The 16,909-nt window shown below is 34.9% G+C and overlaps 2 protein-coding genes across 7 annotated transcripts in view; one reads left to right on the forward strand and one right to left on the reverse strand.

Annotated features, from left to right (window-relative positions):
- mcama (melanoma cell adhesion molecule a) overlaps positions 1–16,909 on the reverse strand; it is a 638,953-nt gene that overhangs the window by 512,298 nt on the left and 109,746 nt on the right. The gene's annotated exons all lie outside the window — the stretch shown is intronic.
- Positions 1–16,909, forward strand: part of rasa4 (RAS p21 protein activator 4) — a 100,194-nt gene that overhangs the window by 76,039 nt on the left and 7,246 nt on the right. For all 3 annotated transcript variants that reach the window (XR_015490440.1, XM_087252599.1, NM_001099451.2), the window contains 9 exon segments: positions 74–227; positions 356–420; positions 2,238–2,350; positions 4,680–4,872; positions 6,596–6,733; positions 7,286–7,430; positions 12,146–12,318; positions 16,132–16,269; positions 16,432–16,567. Coding sequence is in view for 2 of the 3 variants with exons in the window: in XM_087252599.1 (XP_087108725.1) it covers positions 74–227; positions 356–420; positions 2,238–2,350; positions 4,680–4,872; positions 6,596–6,733; positions 7,286–7,430; positions 12,146–12,318; positions 16,132–16,269; positions 16,432–16,567 (1,255 nt within the window). In the remaining variant the exon portion in view is untranslated.

Consider the following 16,909-nt stretch of genomic DNA (forward strand, 5'->3'; position numbering starts at 1 on the left):
GTTGCATTATATATTAGAAGCTTAATTGTGTAAGCATAACCTCATTTGTGATCATAATGACTGTTAATTATAGGGAAACTGGCCTGATTTCATCATGCTGATTGATGAGACCACTACAGCGGAGAGCAGACAGGAAGTAGCTAATAATCTAGTAAAGCTGTTTTTGGGTCAAGGGCTTGTCAAGGAGTTCTTGGACGTTCTGTTCAAACTGGAGCTGGACAAGACTAGTAAGCAAAGATCTCTAATGTATTTGTGTGTGAAATATTGTTTTTCTTTTTGTATTTATTTCTCCATTACTTGCACTATGATGCTACGTACGTAATAATGCTACGTTTTGTTTTCATTTATCCTTTAGCTGAACCTAACACACTCTTCCGCAGTAATTCATTAGCATCTAAGTCTATGGAATCCTTTTTGAAGGTAAATATTAATCTGCAAGTGTAAAGATTGTGTTTATAAGGGGGCTCTTTAACATGTTCATGCTATGTAAAAAAAAAAAATCACATTTTTAAAAAACATATATTTTAGCTTGACACCACTGTTCCTGTTCTCCTAAAAATGGAAATCTGTAATGGGCTTTGACTGGTCAGTTGACAGAATCACACTGTAAAAAACATCCGCAAATTAGCAGTTTTCCATGCTTTGTGAATTACATTTAGATTTTTCCTGTTGATTTATGCTTTTGAATGATTTTATGGGGCCTTGATTTTTTTTCCCAACAACTTTTAACTTTGAAAAGTTTTTAAAAAAAAGTTTGAAGTAATAGATTGTCTCACTAAGAGTGTACTCATACTAGGCATGGTTGTCCCTCTGCCCACACTCACATTGTATTTTTTGCCTTCCGAGCCCGAGAACGCTGACGTCATTTATGTTGCGACTGTTCAGTTAAACAGAAGAGAAGTGCTCTCAAACCGTAGAGTGGAGATTGCTTTAGTTATATTGTTTTGTATAATTTTCATTCGTTTGGGATGCAGTGACACAGTCAAATTTTTTGCTGAATAGATCCATCACTTCTGACGCTCATAAATGTTCGTGAAAGTCATCGTGCTTTCGGATTAGACGGTAAACCGAGGTCCTGACTTTCTGTGGTCATTAAAAATCCCATGGTACTTCTAGTAAAGAGTAGGGGTATAACCCCGGTGTCCTGGCCAAACTCCCTCCATCAGCCCTTACAGATCATGGCCTCCCAATCATTCTGATCCACTGAATTGGCTGTATCACTGTCTCTCCACTCCACCAATAGCTGGCGTGTGGTGAGCGCACTGGCGCCGTTGTCATGTGGTTGCAGTCGCATCGTCAAAGTGGATGCTGCACACTGGTGGTGGGTTGGAGAGATTTTAAATTACAGAGAGATTCTTTAAATTAGAAAAAATTACAGTAAAATAAAGGTTAAATTACATAAATGTTCTGTAAAATAACAGTCATTAAATTACAGAAATTTACCGTAAAATAACAGACATGAAATCACAGAAATTTACCATAAAATAACAGACGTTAAATTACAGAAATTTACCGTAAAATAACATACATGAAATCACAGAAATTTACCATAAAATAACAGACGTTAAATTACAGACATTTACCGTAAAATAACAGACATGAAATTACAGAAATTTACTATAAAATAACAGACATTAAATTACAGAAATTTACCGTAAAATAGTGGTAATGAAATTACAGATATTTATTGTAAAATAACAGATGGTAAATTACAGAAATGTACTGAAAATTAAAATGTAAGAAAGTATGGCCATTAGTTTACAGTAAATTTCTGTAATTTAACAGCTGTTATGTTTACATTTTTTTCGGCAGCTGGGGGAAAAATGTTTTTTTTTTTTTTTTGTACTTGCTTTAACATTGGGACCCTAACAACATAATTAACCCCTTTTAATGTGATCAGGTTTTACCAGATGTGCAGCATACAGATGTATATCAAAGCTTTTCGATTTGAAGAATGAAATCTAATTGATATTTCTTCTAGCATAAAATTGTCAAAGGGACCATCTATCATTTTGAGAAAAGATAAACATGATAAACATACACACATCACAACTAATAAGAGCAGGAACATGCATTAACAAAGGGAATGTGGTTAATTTGTGTTTCATGCTACATTTAACAGTCTATACTGGTTTAAAATTCCTGCTGTTTTATTATATTTTATTCCAGCAGTTTTCCTAATGTGATTATGCGCAATATTAAACAAAGGCACCTTTGTCTTCATTTTCTCCCGGCAGGTGGCTGGGATGCAGTATCTGCACCGGCTTCTGGGGCCCATAATAAACCGAATCTTTGAAGAGAAGAAATACGTAGAACTGGACCCCAGTAAAGTAGAACTGAAAGAAGCAGGGTAAGACAACCAAAATATGACTTTAAAGTTTGAAAGAGTACATTAGGGCTGAACAATACATCGTTTGAGCATCAATATGGCAATGTGTGTATCCGCAATAGTCACATTGCATGATTAGATTATTTATTAAACATTAAAATACAAGAAATATTATTTTTATATTATTGTATAAAAAGATTACAATCATGACCATGTTATTTTACGTTTAATTGTTACATTTCTGTATTTGAATACTGTTAGACTCTCCAGAAAACCACAAGGCACTGTTTGTTTCAGTTTTATTTGTATTTATATATGATTGTAATTTATTATATTTAATGCAGATGAACTGCATAGAAAAAGACTTGATCATCCCCAGTCAATCTATATTATTGAAATATTTTCAAATAGAGCTATAACTCATATGGAAACATTATTTTCACACCGCAATATACAGTTAAAGTCAAAATTATTAGCCCTTCTGTAAATTTTTGTTTCTTTTTCGAATATATTCCAGATGATGTTTAATACAGCAAGGAATTTTTCACAGTATTTTTGAAACTATTTTTCCTTCTGGAGAAAGTCTTATTGGTTTTGTTTTGGCTAGAATGAAAGCGGTTTTTATTTTTTTAAAAACATTTTAAGGTCAATATCATTAGCCCCCTAAAGCAATATATATATTTTTGACTGTCTATTGAACTTACCACGGTAACAAAATATCTTCCCTAATTACCCCAACTTGCTTAGTTAATATAATTAACCTACAGTAGTTAAGCCTTTAGGGCTCTATTTTGACGGTCCATGCGCAGAGCGCAAAACGCAAGGTGCAAATGCTTTCAGGGCGTGTCTGAGCGCATTTTTGCTAATTTACGGACGGGAAAATCCGCTTTGCGTCGTGGCGCATGGTCTAAAAGGGTTGAGTTTATTTTCTTAATGAGTTATAGGTGTGTTTTGAGAATAAACCAATTAGAGTCTCATCTCCCATTCCCTTTAAGACCCAGCTGCGTCGCGCCATAAGCGCATTCGCTATTTACAGGACGTAAAGTAAGTGTATGTGGAAAAACTGAGCATTTCACTAGCAAACAGTTAACAGTTTTTTAACAGAAAACTGTTAAACAGAGCATCTACTGCGTGAGAATGAGAGATAATGCATCACTTTCGCTCTTGAAAAGGGAAACCTTTACGCACAGACATCAATTAGTCTATAAATAATTAATTTAGTTTTTTAAGCGCAAATATTTGTTTCAAAACTATTTCTAAATTCAGTTCTAATTTCCAGCAAATGAATAAATGAACAACAATAACGAAGTGTGTTCAAAAACCTGAGTTATATCCTAAAACACATGCTGTGCCCCATATGGTCTAAAACCTGACAGTTGGGCAAATCTAAGCTTGTTTTTAATAAAACAAATATAAATATGGATATAATAAATAATACTGCTAATAATAATAACATTATACAAAAGCAAATTGTTATGAATGAACTGAAAAAGCCTCCAGAGATGAAGAAGACATAAAAGCAGTGATTTTTCATATTTATGTAGGCTAGAAAATAATATGTTTTGAAATATTTTAATTATTTTATATTTATATCCTATATCTATTCTTATTATATCCTATATATTTCCTTAATATTGAATTTTTTTCATATGTAGAAATATTTGCCTATTGCTCTCTTGTGCGTATTAAGCAGTGTGTAAGCGAGGCGCAACTCTGCGCTGGAGTTTAGACCGGGTTTGTTTTGGTCTAATGAAAAATCTATTATAGATTCTCAAAATAGCCACGCGCCAGCGGTCCACCTCAGAACGCCTTCCTTTTTAGACCAGAACGCCTATGGGCGCACATCTGAGCGCAAATGCATGTGCTATTTAAACAGCGTAGCGCAGTGGTCACCAAACTTGTTCCTGAAGGGCCGGTGTCCTGCACATTTTAGCTCCAACCCTAATCAAACACACCTGAACAAGCTAATCAAGGTCTTGCTAGGTATACTTGAAACATCCAGGCAGGTGTGTTAAGGCAAGTTGGAGCTAAACCCTGCAGGGACACCGGCCGTGTATGGTAGGGCCCTTAATGTCACTTTAAGCTTAATAGTATCTTGAAAAACATCTAGTAAATTATAATTTACTGTCATCATGGAAGGAGTTATTAGAAATGAGTTATTAATACTATTGTTTAGAAATGTGTTGAAAAAGATCTTCTGTCCATTAAACAGAAATTAAAGAAAAATACGCAGGAGGGCTAATAATTCAGGAAGGCTAATAATGCTCACTTCAACTGCATATCGCAGCAAAACAAAATATCGCAATGCCAAATGTTTCCAATATAATGCTTTGTTGTTGTGGTATTATAGGTGTGCAGGTTTGCACCGTCAGCAGACAGAATCTGATGTTATTCAGCAGAGCTCCAGCCTCCTTCAGTCATACCTGTCCGAGCTTCTCACCTCCATCCTACAGTCTGCATCCTACTGCCCGCTGCTCATCTGCCAGGTTTTCCATCAGCTCTACCTGCGAGTGCAGGAGCGCTTCCCAGACCCAGAGTACCGGGTCAGTTACCTTCATTTTCACAGACATTCTTTCTTCTTAAGACCTGTAAAACCTGTCATTTTCACAGTGCTCTGTAAGAAAAATTGTGATTCATGTTATTATTCGTTTATTTTTTTCCCTGTTTATATATGCTTTTGAATTGCATTATGGGAGCTTGATCCTTCTTCCAACTTTCAACCTTGAAAAGTTCGAAAATGTGACTATTTTAATAGTTTAAGGTGATATGTTGTCTGAGTTGGTGTTGTATTTTATGCTACAAAAACCTTGTACACCCTACTGCCAGTGCATTTTCTGTTATTGTACAGACTTTTTTCTCTTAGTGAAAATAATATAGAGTTTAGGACTTGTTTTAAACTCCTCACACAAGTGCTCATCAACATGAGTATTTATTGCTTTTTGTCCTGTTCAATAGTTTGTTGTTCTTTTGATTAGTTTCAGACTGTGAAACAATGGCGTTGTTGACACCTTGTGGACAAACTTGGTAGTGCACAATAATTCAAAGCATGTGTGAGCATTGTATGCCCACGTTGTCAAAGTATATCTTTGTGTAACTGTTGCAAAAACCGTTGCATTAAAATTTAAGTATAGTTTGGGCTTACAGTGAAGGAAATCAATTTATGCAAACTCAATAGTGTTTTTTTCTCAATTGTGGGTCTTTTGTGCACCATTTTAAATGTAGACATTAAAGAGACAGTTCACAACAACCCAAAAAACAAATTCTGTCATCATCTGCTCACAGCTCATGTTGTAAATCTTGTAGGAGTTTCCTGCATCTGCATTTTTTTAATCCTGTTTTTGGTTTGTACAGTAAAAGTCGGTCGAGTCTTATCAGTGTTGCTGTTGACCCCATTCGCTTTCAAAAAAACAAACAAAAATAAATTCTTCAAAATATCATGTTTTATATTCTGCAAATAAAAACATAGGTTTGATTGAATCAAGCAGATCTTTAAAAAAATTTTACTGTTTTTTGATTGATAAATAAATCCATGTTTTTGAAGAGTTTGGTTAACCAGTATGTGATCTGCCAAAATGATAACCGGTTGAAATTCCTGCTCCCTGTCAAGGACACCTGTTGGACTCTACAGGCTTACACACACTCACAACCACAGATAAACAATCACCGATCCCTCATCCAAATGCCTTCGTGTGCTTTCACCCACTGGAGGGGGTAGGCGGTCTGCGACCGGCGCCTCCATGGCTGCAGGACCAGGCGGCTGCCAGCCCTCATCGGACGACATCCATCTCCCCTGTTCCCATCCCATTTGTCAACGTTGTGTCTTGTCCGTGTGCTTTCTTGTGCTGAATTGGGCTGTTTTTCTCCCTGTCTCACTTTGCTCTAATCAAGAGCAAGGTTAGAGGGTGGTTTTTTTTGCGTTTCTGATGTATCTAACTTGCCTTTCTAAATGCTACCTCCTGTGACCTGTCTTCCCCTGATAATTGTGATGTTTGTGTACGGTTTGGGGGGAGGAGAGTTCAATTTCACTATGCGAAAGTGTATGTGACAAATAAAGGCCTGATTTGATTTGATTTGGTTAGCATGATATAAAATACAGTCCCTCCCCTGCAGTTTAAAGCCACGCCTACTGAAACACAAAAACACACCTTAAAGATGACAGCAGACAACCCACTAGTTCATGTCATCCGCCATTTAGAAATCTAGTTAGTAGTTGGCCGGCGGCGTGCAGGAATTACACTTAATCTGCTTGTATTTTTCTTTCCTCAGAAGGTGAAGTTCATTGCTGTAACCAGCTTCCTGTGTCTGCGGTTCATCTCACCTGCCATCATGTCTCCAAAACTATTTCACCTACGAGAGAAACATGCCGATGCCCGTACCAGCCGTACACTCCTGCTACTTGCCAAAGTATGACCAATTGTTCCCGAAAACCATTGTTGTTGTGTATCCTGGTAACAGATAAGTTTCATACTACATTATATAGTTGTATTTGAGGATCAAAGTATGTCATTTGCATGTCCTGAGCTCTTATTATTTAGCTGTGCCTAGATACAGTCAGATTTTCATTCTATGGCACATTCAAAGTTTCATTACAAGCTATTCACAAAACAAAAGAGGATAACGGATGATAATATGTTGTAAAAACAACCACTATTTATGTAGGTCACACTTTCATCATAGATTATGACCTCCATCCATTATAGCAGTGTTTCCCTACCCTGTTTCTGAGGGTACACCCACAGTACACATTTTCAACCTCTCCCCAATCAAACACACCCGAATCAACTCATCATCAGAACATAAGAAGAGACTCTAAAACCTGAAGTCAATGGGTCAGATAAGGGAGACATTCAAAATATGTACTGTTGGTGTGCCTCAGGAACAGGGTTGGGAAACTGCATTACAGACTCCATTAAGGTTACCATATTCCCTTTGACCGCCTCATGTGTGTTTCCTCAGGCCGTGCAGACCATCGGGAACATGGACACTCTGGCCTGCTGCTCTAAAGAGCCGTGGATGGTGCGTTTGCAGCCTGCCATTCAGCAAGGCATCACCCAGCTCAAAGACTTCATCACCAGACTGGTCAACTGCCATGAGTCAGAGGGTGAGCTGCCCGAAATTAGTCAGTTGATGAAAAATTGAGTGGATCCCTGTGCATGGCTGGACACTCATTCCTACCTGTCAGATCCCATCAGTCTTTAGATAAACGAGCTCCACTTTTGAAATTTTCTTGTTGAAGCAGCAGGTTTAATTATGTAGTACACTCAAAAATGAACAGACCCGTAAAATGTCATGAAACCCTCCCTGAGTCAGCCGTGTTTCTTTACCCCCTGAGTTGAAAAGGTTTGGGCTGTTTCAGCTTTGATAATGTAAGTATGGAAAGAGTTAAGTGGTTGCATTCATAATAGTGCACAATGATTTGATCAAACTGTCTCTTTCTCATGACCAAAAGCAGAGAAATGTAAAAAGGAGTGTATTTTTAAGGCTTGGTTGTGTTTATGAGGTGCGAAGCAATCTGTGCTCATGCTTCAGTTGTAAAAAGTCACCTTATTTTTTTCACATATCGTACTTTAATTGTATACCGATACTCAGCTAATATGAAAACGACTGTCAGATTTCCTAGTTCCTCCGAAAGGTCCGCCCTTGAGAGCCTCTGATTTGTCAGCTAACATAATGTGTTGTGATTCGCGGATTGGCTCCACGTCACCAGGAAGTGTCACGGCTCTACTAGCACAATCTTTGCCGTTGTGTAAATACAGTCAGTCAGAGCTGTTAGCCAAGTCAGTTTGAGCCTGAATCAGAAAGAAGATGAAGAGGACACAGTTGAACATCACGCCTGCTCTCTAAAATAAAATATGTCAAGTCGTCACCTTGGAATTATAAGGTTCTATCTGCGTTTTGAATGATTTAAAGATATTGAGCTTTAAAGTTTTTGCATTTCATAGCAAAGAGTATGGGCCCTATCATACACCCGGCGCAATGTGGCGCAATGCGCGGCTCAATACTCTTTTGGTACTTTTAGCTCGGCGCAAGGGTTATTTTGAGGTGTTGCGCCACGCTGTTTAAATAGTAAATGCATTTGCGCTCAAATGTGCGCCCATAGGCGTTCTAGTCTAAAAAAGCAGGCGTGTTTTGGCGTGTTGCTATTTTGAGAAACTGTAAATAGTCTGATCTTTAGACCAGAACAAAGTCGGTCTATTGTCTGGCACAAAGTGCGCCTGGCTTACACACTACAAACAAGATGCAGAGCAATATGCAAATATCTTTACATATGAAAAATATATAATATCTTAAGGATATATATATATATATATATATATATATATATATATATATATATATATATATATATATATATATATATATAGTAAGAATATATACAGGATATAAATATAATTTATTAAAATATAAAAAAACATATTAATTTCTAACCTACATGAAGATTTAAAAACCACTGCCTTCATACTTTCTTCATCTCAAGAGTTTTTTTAGTTAATTCAATTTGCTTTTGTATAATGTTATTATTATTAGCAGTATTATTTATTATATCCATATTTATATTGGTTTTATCAAAAACAAGCTTAGATTTGCCCACCTGTAAGGTTTCAGACCATATGGGGCATGGCAGGTGTATTTGGAAATAACTCAGTATTTTGACCACATTTGGTTATTATTGTTCATTTATTCGTTTGCTAGAAATTAGAACTGAATTTAGAAATAGTTTTGAAACAAATCTTTGCGCTTAACAAACGAAATCAATTATTTATAGGCTAATTGATGTCTGTGCGTAAAGGTTTCCCTATCCATGAGAGCAAAAGTGAAAGTGAACTTACTTTACGTCAAAATGCGCTTCTTAATGGGAATGGGAGATGAGGCTCTAATTGGTTTATTCTCAAAACACACTTATAACTCATTAAGAAAATAAACTTAACCCTATTAGACCAAGCGCCATGGCTTAAATCGGAAAAATGAAAATGAAATTTTCCCGTCCTTAAATTAGCAAAAATGCTTTCTGACACGCCCTGAAAGCGTTTGCGCCCTGCGTTTTGCGCTCTGCGCATAAACCGTCAAAATAAAGCCCTATGTGTGTAATTGTGTTTTTTTAACTAAAAAGTTTTAAAATGTAAACAGCTTGTAAAAAACATCTCATAATGTAAATAAGTTGTCATTTAATAAGAATATGTCAATAACTCAATTTTGACGAAAATGTCAGATAGAACCTTATAATTATAAGGCGACGAAGTGTCTTTCATATATATTTGGGTTATAAGCATGTGTAAGTAATATAAAACATTCACATACATATCTTTTGCGAGTTCGTTATTTAAGATGTTGCTGCCGCTATGCAGGGAAAGCGGCTGCATATTGAGATACTTCAGTGCTGGTGAAGATTGTGGTGGTTTACAGAGGTTTGATGGATAAATATGTATTTGTAGCTAAACCGATAACAGTGCCAAATGACATTTGCTGTTGTTTACATTCTTGCTTACGTCTTTGCTACAATATACTAGAACTGCACGATTAATCAAAAAAAGATTGCGATCTTGATTCGACGACCTAGACGATCTTAATCCAGCATTTCTACGATTCTGTTAATCATATTTTTATGTTCAGGAGAGAAGCAAAGGCAGCCGCACAAGTTTTCACGTTGTTTTACATACATTGCTCAGCAACGTGGACATCTCCAAATGGTGTTAAAAGTGTCACATACTGTATTTATATGGTATATTTCACCCAAAACGGTCATTTCTATCTTCATGATGTATTCGGGTCCGCAAAATCCCATTTGACGTGAGCTGACAGAGAGGGCGGGCGCGTGCATGTAATTGATGTCTACTTTAGTGAACAGAACCTGCATAGGCTGTGAACAACAGGTAATAGAGTTGTAAATAACATTCAGTTTGTTGCACAAATCGATCGTTTGGGAGCCGCGAGGGAAGTATGAACCGCACTTAGCAGTGAAAATGAAACCGAAAGCGAGCACATCATTTAAATGATCATATCGCATTTTACAGTAATGATTATGACTAGCATTTAATATGTTTTTCTTTCAAAGCAAACACAAAGTGTTGTGCATGAAATAAATGTGTAAGAGTGTCAGTATAACTACTCGAGCCTATAATATGTTGAATATAATGCAAGAGGGGATCTGTTAATGATACATGTCTGATTTTACCAGTAGAAAAAATGGTCTAATAATGTTGTCAATGACAGATTGATCTCAAACATAATAGTTCTAATTAAGTCTATTCAAAATTGAGCATTTTAACCAACAGTAGACCTCCATATATTATTATTGTTGTTTTTCCATATGTTTGAGAAATAAAAATAAGAATAGCCGACTCATTAACCTTTATTTTACATCTACAGAATCGTGAGAAAATCGTGATCTTAATTTTAAGCAAAAGAATCGCGATTCTCATTTTAGCCAGAATCATGCAGCTCTAGGATATACTGTTAACGCTAATAACTGTGCATGTAATAGATTAAGTTTAACAAATAAAAACACTTACAGGTTGTGTCTTACAATCCACAGCTTCGTCTATTATGGTTGTAGCTGCTCCTTCTTTGAGGAGTTTTTAGCCGAATCCAGTACTGAACTGGGAGAGATTCTGGAAGCTGTCCTTTGTCAAATGCTAGAGCTGTATATTTTTTATAATTCTCTGGAACATAATTAAAATTAAACTGTAATCACTTCTCTCTTTATGTCCTTTTTAAGCCCAAATACAGAAACAGAACAATCTCTGTGGAAATAGCAGCGTTTGAATGACATTTTAGCTTTCTCTGCTATAACATTACAGGCCACGCCCCTTTGCTGTGCAGGGTGTGTTCGCATGGTGAATGCATGTAATCTTAAGCGTTTGTGATCTCACTAGCCCGGATGTATTTTTTTGTAGTGCCTAAACTTTGTTCGTTGTAGGCTTTGCTAACTCTGTAAAAGTCAATGTCTCCCTTGAACTGAGCGTCTTACATTCAGAGATGTTGTTTATGTTCACACAGCTACATTACACATCAACTAAAGTTTAAATTATCATAGCAGACCACCCCTTTAAAACCGTGTGCTTTCCAGCTTAAACATCATGTTTTATGACATAGCTTTAATTGTGCTTTTTAAATTGGAAGAACAATCTGTTAACATGCTTAAAAATGTGTTCTATGGTAACTCTTTAAGGCAGCGGTTCTCAATACCATTCCCTGCACATTTCGTATTTCGTCAGACGTTCAATTTAATAATAAGTGCCCTGCAAAGGATATTGCACTATGATTATAAGGAGCATTGACACCAGTTTAAAGGGACCATGCTTCATCCAAATGAAATGACATTTTAGTGTATGATATGGACCCATTTTATAAGACTCTTTTTATATTCGTGGGTTTCACAGTAGCGGAAGTCATCATAGTTGGAAAAACTTAGAGCTCAGTGAATGGGAGAGTACGACAAATCATTTTTTACACTCCTATATCACAATTTGCTGAAACGATTAAAGAAAAACTCCACAATGGTGTTGGCAAGACTTTCAGAAAAAGAAAACAAATAGTGTGAGACTGACAACGGCAGCCAGAAAAGAGAACAAGGTCAAATTTACTGTCCTGCTCCTAGACGCTGTATTAGAAATGCCTCCCACAAGCGATAATTAGTTTTTTTGTAATTTGATAGATTTTTAAGACCGTTAATTGCTTCATAATAGTCTTGTGAAAAGGGTTCATTGTATTTCTTTTTTTTTAATGGAAGTATATTAAGTCACACTTCACGCTTCTCCAGTCTTCAAATAATCACTTATCTTGCTGTTTCTTGTGTTTACTTTATTTTGAATCCAGATCTTGAACTTCAGACACGAATGAGCCTCCAGTGCGGCACTATGGAGAAAGAGGGTTTTCTCTTCCTGCACAGGACCAAGGACAAGTGTATGCCAATGACTTCTCCCTTTAAGAAGTACTATGTGACGCTCAGTAAGGACACGCTGTCTTATTCCAGGACTCTGCACTCTAAGGTGGGCAGCAGTAATGGCTTGTTTTTTTTTTTGTTTTTTTTTTTCATCAAATATATATATTTTCAGCAACAAGCTGCAAAGAAACACCTAACATGTACAGTACATATAGAGAGATATGTTGCATATGGTTGTACATGAATGTCATGGGATTTTTTCGTTGCTATAATTTACTGTTGTATCTTATGAATACCTGTTTTAAAGGCTAGATTTATTAGTATACTTTTGTCCAAGACCTTGACTTTCTTTTTTTAAAACTGACAAAAACCTCTGAATATTTTTTAATCATATGTATTATTAAACTGACTTGATGTTTTTGTATTATTTAGATGACTGTAGTTTTATTTTTTATATGTTTCTTTTTGACTTTTTTGCCTTTACTTTGATAGGACTATATAGGGGTAATGGTGGGATAAGGAGAGGTCTAAACTGGGTCTCAAACTTGGGATGCCCAAAATGCAATGGTTCTTCATGTCGCACTGAAGGGGGCTAATAATTCTGACTTCAACTGTATATATATATATATATATATATATATATATATATATATATATATATATATATATATATATATATATATATATATTATATTATATTATATTAATGTATTACTTTCTCAATATTTTAATTGTAGGTTTAGATTAATGTTTAATAACTTTGTAAAAATTCTATGTTCTTCTTTTTAAAATAGGTTTAATTTTCTGTTGTTTATTATTTCCAGCTACACATTCTAGCACTTCAGCATATTTTTGCTATCATTAAGATTACTTTTTTATTTTATGAAGATTTTTGCAATATCTTTGCCCTAAACCCTGACGCTCTATCTGAAAAATATTCTGTTATGTATTTTTTCAAGATAAACAGTGACAGTGTTTACCACTGTTGTTTTAGTATTATTTATGTGATTATTATATATTTTATTAATATTTTTAGAATATAGATCCTTTAACAGGGGTCCCTAAACTCTTCTAGAATAAATAAATAAATAAATAAATATATAAATAAATAAAAAAAGTTTCTAGAAATAAAATAAGAGCTTAATTAGCTAGCCTATGTGTGTCTAATTAGGGTTGGAACTAAACTTTGCAGGACCCCGGCCCTTCATGACTGAGTTTGGGCACCCCTGTTATATAGAATCTATTTATTAAATATACAGATGAAGTCAGAATTATTAGCCCCCCTGTTTATTTTCCCCCCAAATTTTTTTGTTTAAGAGAGAGAAGAATTTTTTAAACACATTTCTAAACATAATAGTCTTAATAACTTATTTCTAATAACTGATTTATTTTATCTTTGCCATGATGACAATAAATAATATTTCACTACACATATTAAACACTTCTATACAGCTTAAAGATACATTAAAAGGTTTAATTAGGTTAATTAGGTTAACTAGGCAGGATACGGTAATTAGGCAAGTCATTGTATAATGATGGTTTGTTCTGTAGACTATCGAATATATATATATATATATATATATATATATATATATATATATATATATATATATATATATATATATATATATATATATATATTAGGGATGTGCGGAGCAGCCGGTATTTGTATTTGTATTTGTATTTGTTGAGGGGGGAAAAGTATTTGTATTTGTATTTGTATTCGAGTAAAATTCAAAATGGCGCAAATATATATATTTTTTCTATTACACTTCTAATTTACGTTATAGTGAAAGTATTGTTTAATTATACCCATTATATAAATTATAGATATGCAATATTGGCTGTTGTTTTTGAACATGTGATAAGAAATGTCATTGAAAAGAAAATAACATAGAAGCCATTATCTCATCCATGGTTAAACCAACAACTAATAAAATACCATTGTGAATATTATGAACCCCACCACCACCGTTCTTGTTGAAGGATACTGAATAGATAATAAAAACAAATAATACTTCAAAAAACTGTTCTTCTTCTGAAAGAACTTCTTCCCAATGCACAGAATTCCAAAAACTAATATTAACTAAATAAATCTAAATAAAACCCTGCCCGGGAGATCTGGCAGAACAAAAGTATTCTATATAGATACAGCCCTGCTATTGTCATCTGCCAGCCACAAAAAAAGACACAAAGTTTGTTTGTTTGTTTTTTTTTATGTTTGAAACTGACTTGCTGGGGCAGAATGTGGCTGTGTTGATGCTTTTAGGATGCTTTTAGTGCATGTGATAATACATTACATAGAAGGCTGCGCGGTGCTCTGTTCAGTGAGAAGCGCTCTCTATGGCAAGCCTTTTTAGCATTTAAATCTTTGTTCTGACTCCATAAATATATTAGAGATATCTCTAATTATATTTTGACTAGTCATAATTATAATTCCACTACTCAGAATGACAATTAGACATATCTGCAATTACAATTGTACTAGTACGAAATCAGATGAATTTTGACTAGTAACAATTGTAATTGATATCTCTGAGTTTTTACTAGTCATAATACATTTAGAGATATCTTTAATTCATCATATTTAGAGATATTTACAAATATAATTAAAGATATCTCTAATTATTTACTAAAAGTCTAATTACAGTTGTAGATATCTTGAATTGGATTTTTGACTAGTCAAAATTCATTTGGAGATATCTCTAATTACAATTGTGACTAGTCAAAACTTATTTAGAGATATCTGCAAATATTTTTCAATGGAAGTCAATGGAGGAATATGACTAGTCTATCATAATATATTTGCAGATATTTCCAATCTGACTAGTCGAATTATAATTATGACAAGTCAAAATATAATTAGAGAAATCTCTAAATATATTTATGGATAGTCTGAACAAGGTTTAAATGCTAAAACGGCTTGCCACACGCTCTCATCCAGTAGCACAGTGGAGAGTTCTCTAGTTATATCCTTTCAGTCGTTTGTTATGGAGTGACATGCAGTCAAATATTTCGCCAAACAGTCCTTAGGGATGCGGGGACACGCAGTCAGATATTTTACCGGACAGATCCGCCACTTTTGGCGCGCATAAACAATCATAAGCTCTCGTGCTGCAGGAATGAGGAGGTCTGCTGAAGGCGCGCAGCTGACGTGCAGTGAGGAGTTTGCGTCTTTAATAAACTACGGCAGTTTGCGATCACTGAACAGTAAGAATGATTAATAAATCCATATGAAACAGCCCCTTAAAAGTCACGTCTCGCTTTCAGTTTCGGGCTTTGGCGCGTTTTGCCTCTCTCTCTCTCTCTCTCTCTCTCTCTCTCTCTCTCTCTCTCTCTCTCACTCACTCTCTCTCTCTCTCACGCGGGCATGCACTGTGGTCTCATGAGGAAACGCTGCTTTTTGATATAGTGTTTTTCTTGCTCCCGAATACAAATAATTTTTCAAGTATTTGTTCGAATCAAGTATTCGTAAAAACACGCTATTCGTGCCTTTCCGAATACCGTATTCGGGTTCGGCTCCACCCTTAATATATATATATATATATATATATATATATATATATATATATATATATATATATATATATATATATATATATATATCTTAAAGGGGCTGATGATTTTGACCTTAAAATGGTTTTTAAAAAATTTAAAACTGCTTTTATTCTAGCCGAAATAAAACAAATAAGACTTTTTCCAGAAGAAAAATTATTATCAGACATACTGTGAAAATGTCCTTGCTCTGTAATACATCATTTGGGAATAATTCAAAAAAAGGAAAAAGAAAATCAAAAGGAGGCCAATAATTCTGACCTCAACTGTATATATATATTTTAATAATTAAAAATATTGAATATTATGTTGATAAAAACCCTTAAAGCTATATTAACCAGGCGTTTGGTCTTTGACTCTATAGAAGAGCTCATCTATTTCCCTGCCAAAGATCCGTGCGGTAGAGAAGGTGGAGGAGAAGTGTTTCGGCAGTGCCAACGTCATGCAGATCATCTCCAGTGAAGACTCAGGCCAGCAGGAGACCCTATACCTCGACTGCAAAGTTAGTGCTTCACTCCATATACAAAGAAATCCTCAATGAGGCTTTTCATAGGCACTGATTCTCAGACACTTGTTTGTTGTTTGGCGAGACTGTAAGAATGGGGCCTGAAAAAGCTAAAAAGGCTTATTTGATGTTTCATTGTTTAAAACTCTTTGTCTGCAGAGTGTAAATGAGTTGAATCACTGGCTGTCGGCTCTCAGAAAAGCCTGCAGTCACAACACAAACACTATGAGCTGCTTTCATCCCGGCATCTACAAAGCAGACAGATGGAGCTGCTGCCATCAGAAGGAGAAATCAGGTACTGCAAAATATTACACTGTGTTTTAGCTAGTATTGAGCTAATGTTTTTTTCCGTAGGCTGCATTTATATATATATATATATATATATATATATATATATATATATATATATATATATATATATATATATATATATATATATATACAGCACAATTTTATTATAATTTAAAATGATATTCCTATTTTAATGTATTTTAAATGTACAGTGCTCATCATAAATGTGTACACCCCATTTTAATATCCTTTCTCGGAAAATTTAGGCAATAAATGTTGTGTGTTTAAACAAAACTGATTTATTAAAGAGATATTTTTATTAGGGCTGTCAAATAATTAAAAAAAT

Source organism: Danio rerio, chromosome 5 (assembly GCF_052040795.2).
Source record: "Danio rerio strain M-AB ecotype USA chromosome 5, GRCz13ab, whole genome shotgun sequence".
Classification (NCBI taxonomy): domain Eukaryota; kingdom Metazoa; phylum Chordata; class Actinopteri; order Cypriniformes; family Danionidae; genus Danio; species Danio rerio.